Consider the following 5,659-nt stretch of genomic DNA (forward strand, 5'->3'; position numbering starts at 1 on the left):
GGGAAAGATATGAGATGGCTTGACTCTCCTTCCTGGAGAGAGACTCAAAGTGTGACAGGGATCCAACATGAGGGAGAGTCTCTGTTGTTGGCTTTGAAGGTGGAGCGTCCACATGAAAAGGAATGTGGACAGCCTCTAGGAGCTGAGAGCAGCCCCAAGGAAAAGGGCACCTTTGTCCTACAACACAAGGAACCTGCCATGACCACGTGGGCTGGGAAGAAGACACCGGGCTCTGGATAAGACTGCCGCCTGAACAACACCTTGATTTCATCCTTGTGTGAGCAGAGGACTTAGCTAACCCATGCCCAGACTCCTAACCACAGAAACTGAGATAATAAATATGTGCTGTTTTAAGCTGGAATAAAAAGAAAAAGCTGAAAAAATATCAAGTCAGTCTTGCTGAAGATTCAGCTCTTGTCCATTTCACCAAGAACTGGTTTCTCTTGATTCCCTAAGTCCTTCCAGAAATGGTCTTACTGTTCGAGTCTGGCTTTATGAAGAGTAAGACCTATCCCCTGGACCCACATTCATAATACCAGTCCCACACAGGCTGAGACCTTCAATTTGCTATGGCCCATTCCTCAATCATACCACGTTTTGTTTCCTTTATAGAACTTATCCTCAGCTGGAACTATCTAGCTCATCTATTCGTTTACTTGTTTGTTGTCTACCTCCCTTCTCTGGAATGTAAGCAGCGGGAAAGCAGTGATCTTGATTGCTGGTTTACTGTGGCATCCTCAGCATCTAGAACAGTGCCTGACACATGGTAGGGATTCAATACATATTTGCGAATGAACGCATAATCATGATTCTTGGCCCTTGCACATGTGTGCAGACATTTTAGATTTTGAGTTCACACTATGTGTTTGTCACTAAAACATGGGGCACTGATACCATGTTTAAATTCTTGAGTCTTCAATTGCTTGCTTATCAGAATCCAGTCTTCTTATTGAAAGATAACATAGGGTATCATTTAAGATCTTGGGCTCTGAGGGTGTATTACCTCAGTTCAAATCCCAGTTTTGCCTCTAAGAACCTCTGACTTTGGGCAAGTTTCTTAATCTTTCCATGCCTTGGTTTACCTACCTGTAAAATGGGGGTCATGATAATAATAGCTCCTACTTCATATGGTGTTGTGAGGATTCAGTGATATAGTACATACAAAGAATTTAGAACAGCACCTGCAATAGTAAGTATTCAATATAGACCAGATCTTGTTATAACCCCCAGGGCCATTTGAGGATCTTCAGAGGCCCCAGGAACTCTTATGTTTAGAGTCCCAACCATCCTATCCCACATGTTAAAAAGCATCCACATGTCACATTAAAAGTATTTTGTGTTGTAATTTTAAAAAATTTGTTTTTGTAATTCCAAGTGTTGTTAAAGAACAAGTGAGTCATTTGGCTTTTGTAATTTAAACTTCATGACATTTAAGAGCTAAGCTCTTAAATTGATCATTTGCTATAATGATACACTTTATAAAACTTTAATTAAATTTATTAGTTTCAGGTTTGTGATTTTTGTTTCATATTTTGGAGTATCATTTTTTTCAGAACTCAAATGTTTCTGAGGCCATTAAAAAGCTCAAGCATTTTGTATGATTAAAACAGCTCTGCAGATGCAGCCCCCTTGGTCCAGCCAAGGGAGAGTCTGGCCACCCAAGGCTCACCCAAGAGCCACTCTGCTTACCATTGATGTGAGCCCCGGGCTTCACCCATTCACCAAACAAAATGGGCTCTGTTGCCATGGTGACTGTGATGATCACATCTGCCCCGGTCACAGCCTCCTGAACCGATGAACAGACCCGTACCTCTCCTTGCACTGTGTTCACAAACTTCTCTGCATTTTCTTTGGTGCGGTTCCATATCCTCACCTTCATTGGGGGTAACAAGAGGGACATCGGTGCCATGATTATTTGGCTGTTTATGTTTCATTAAGCCCAGGGGTGCAAGGAAAAGTTGAACCACTCTGGGGTTAGGGCTGTAGTTATTTAAATCATTCCATATGGTGAATGTACATTTGTCTGGGCCAGATATTTGAAGATGACCTTTCTCTATCCCATTCCCCTTTCAAGAAGCGGGGAGGTTTTTCACTTCTAGCTTGGGACAGCCTCAGTAGCTTAATAGCTACTATATAGCTTAATGATTAGCAGAGCAAGTTCTGGAGCTAGACAGGCTTAGAATCAATCCTTGCTGTCACTTACTGTTTCTGAAGTATATTTAACTTCATTCAGCCTAAGTTTTCATGTCTGTAAAATGCAAATGATAACAGGCAAAGTCAGTATCAAACTCACAGTTTATGTTTGGGAGTCTGTAAAGGAGTCATAACAGGTACGAGATTCACAAACAGGATGTGCAGGGCTGTGCTTGGAATAGCTTGATCTCTGAAGGATATGTAGGGAATTAAAATTTGGAAGGGTTTCAGGAGTGAATGGTGCAGCAGAGTAGAAGGCCAAGAGTAATAGCTACAGTTAGATTCCTGGGAAGTGCTGGCGGGGAGAGGGTGGGTCACTGGCATCACCAGGAGGTGGGGACTTGCTAGCTTGCTTAACAGATTTTGATGTCTTTGGTGGCAGCTGTCAGCCTTCAACTGAAAATAAGGCCTAAAGAATCTCTCATAAGGAAATATAATAAATATGGAAATAAATGTTATGTCTGAGTAAGTTCATTAACTAAGGTGAAAAACAATACAATATGTCCATTTATAAGAGAATGGTTAACTATACCACCTTTCTTGATAGAAAAATATGAAATACCATACAAAAATTAAGTAATCTGGAAAAGTGATGGTGTTACAACATTCAGTGAAAATACAGTATATACAACTGTGTATATCTAACATGATTAAATCTTTAAGAGGTTATATTCAAAATATACAAAGGAATTATAAAATTTAATATTAAAAAATAAAGCAACCTTATTTAAAAATGGGCAGAGGATCTGAATAAATATTTTTCCAAAGAAGACATACAAATGGGCAACAGACACATGAAAAGATGCTCAACATCACTGGAACATAGGGAAATGCAAATCAAAACCACAATAAGATATCACCTCCATTTCCCTCAGCATGACGATTATGCACAGACCTATGGTCAATTAATCCCTGACAAACAAGGCAAGAATACACAATGGAGAAAAGACAGTCTCTTCAATAAGTGGTGCTGGGAAAACTGGGCAGCTACATGTAAAAAAATGAAATTAGAACATTCTCTAGCACCATACACAAAAATAAACTCAAAATGGATAAAGACCTAAATTTAAGACCAGATACTATAAAACTCTTAGAGAAAAACATAGGCAGAAAACTTTTTGATATAAATCACAGCAATAACTTTTTGAATCCACTTCCTAGAGTAATGAAAAAAAACAAAAATAAACAAATGGTACCTAATTAAACTTAAAAGCTTTTGCACATGAAAGTAAACCATAAACAAAATGAAAAGACAACCCACAGAATGGGAGAAAATATTTGCAAACGAAGTGACCAGCATGGGATTAATCTCCAAAATATACAAGCAGCTCATGCAGCTCAATATCAAAAAAACAAACAACCCAATTAAAAAATGGGCAGAAGATCTAAATAGACCTTTCCCCAGGAAGACATACAGATGGCCAAAAAGCACATGAAAAGATGCTCAACACTGCTAATTATTAGAGAAATGCAAATCAAAAGTACAATGAGGTATCACCTCACACCAGTCAGAATGTCCAACATCAAAAAGTCCACAGGGCTTCCCTGGTGGCGCAGTGGTTGAGAATCTGCCTGCCAATACAGGGGACACGGGTTCGAGCCCTGGTCTGGGAAGATCCCACATGCCGCGGAGCAACTAAGCCCGTGCGCCACAACTACTGAGCCTGCGCGTCTGGAGCCCGTGCTCCGCAACAAGAGAGGCCGCGACAGTGAGAGGCCCGCGCACCGCGATGAAGAGTGGCCCCCGCTCGCCGCAACTAGAGAAAGCCCTCGCACAGAAACGAAGACCCAACATAGCCAAAAATAAATAAATAAATAAATTTATAAAAAAAAAGTCCACAAACAACAAATGCTGGAGAGGGTGTGGAGAAAAGGGAACCCTCTTGCACTGTTGGTGGGAATGTGAATTGATAAGCCACTATGGAAAACAGTATGGAGTTTCCCGTAAAAAACTCAAAATAGAGCTACCATATGACCCAGCAATCCACTACTGGGCACATACCCTGAGAAAGCCATAATTCAAAAAGAGACATGTACCACAATGTTCACTGCAGCATTGTGTCCTGGCTATTAATTTACAATAGCCAGGACATGGAAGCAACCTAAGTGCCCATCAACAGATGAATGGATAAAGAAGATATGGCACATATATACAATGGAATATTACTTGGCAATAAAAAGAAATGAAATTGAGTTATTTGTAGTGAGGTGGATGGACCTAGAGTCTGTCATACAGAGTGAAGTAAGTCAAAAAGAGAAAAACAAATACTTTATGCTAACCCATATATATGGAATCTAAAAAAAACAAACAGAAAAAGGTTCTGAAGAACCTAGGGGCAGGACAGGAATAAAGATGAACATGTAGAGAATGGACTTGAGGACAGGGGGAGGGGGAAGGGTAAGCTGGGACAATGTGAGAGAGTGGCGTGGACTTATATACACTACCAAATGTAAAACAGATAGCTAGTGGGAAGCACCTGCATAGCACAGGGAGATCAGCTCGGTGTTTTGTGTCCACCTAGAGGGGTGGGGGAGGGAGGGAGGGAGGGAGACGCAAGAGGGCTGGGATATGGGGATGTATGTATACGTATAGCTGATTCACTTTGTTATACAGCAGAAACTAACATACCATTGTAAAATAAATAAATAAATAAATAACTTCCAATAAAGATGTTAAAAAAATAAATATACCCCAATAAAGATGTTAAATAAATAAATAAGTTAAATAAATAAATAAATAAACCACTTGTGATTTCCAGAGGGGGGAGGGTTGGGGGATGGGCAAAACAGGTGAAGGGGATTAACAGGTACAAACTTCCAGTTTCAAAATAATTAAGTGATGGGGATATAATGTGCAGCATGGAGAATATAGTCAATAATATTGTAATAACTTTGTATGGTGACAGATGGTAACTAGACTTATCATGGTGACCATTTCGAAATGTATATAAATATCGAATCACTACAATGTACACCTGAAATTAATAAGATATCGTATGTCAATTATACTTTAATAAAAAAAGCAGAGAAAGACCATACAACTATGTTACAAGAAGCAGACGAGAGAGATTGGAAATGTTAACTACTTGTCTTTGAAAACAGATAAAAGGGAATTTTTCTTTTGTTTTCTTCATTACAGTCTTCATTTCTCAAAGCAGAAGTATTATTTTTATCATAAATCATACCTTAAATCTACCCCACCCCTCTCACACACATAGAAAATAATAAAATAAAAGTAGCATCAAATGTATCAAAAATAATAGGAAGGGCTTTCCTGGTGGCGCAGTGGTTGAGAGTCCGCCTGCCGATGCAGGGGACACGGGATCGTTCCCTGGTCCGGGAAGATCCCACATGCCGCGGAGCGGCTGGGCCCGTGAGCCATGGCTGCTGAGCCTGCGCGTCCGGAGCCTGTGCTCCGCCATGGGAGAGGCCACAACAGTGAGAGGCCCGCGGACCGCAAAAAAAA

General features: G+C 40.3%; 1 protein-coding gene across 2 annotated transcripts in view; it reads right to left on the reverse strand.

The window, feature by feature from the left end:
* The window catches only part of CRYM (crystallin mu), a 23,652-nt gene that overhangs the window by 4,841 nt on the left and 13,152 nt on the right, over positions 1–5,659 (reverse strand). For both annotated transcript variants that reach the window (XM_007466282.1, XM_007466281.1), the window contains one exon: positions 1,690–1,873. In XM_007466282.1, coding sequence (XP_007466344.1) covers positions 1,690–1,873 — 184 coding nt within the window. The remainder of the gene's footprint in view (positions 1–1,689; positions 1,874–5,659) is intronic.

This window comes from Lipotes vexillifer, unplaced genomic scaffold (genome assembly GCF_000442215.2).
Source record: "Lipotes vexillifer unplaced genomic scaffold, Lipotes_vexillifer_v1.1 scaffold783, whole genome shotgun sequence".
Classification (NCBI taxonomy): domain Eukaryota; kingdom Metazoa; phylum Chordata; class Mammalia; order Artiodactyla; family Lipotidae; genus Lipotes; species Lipotes vexillifer.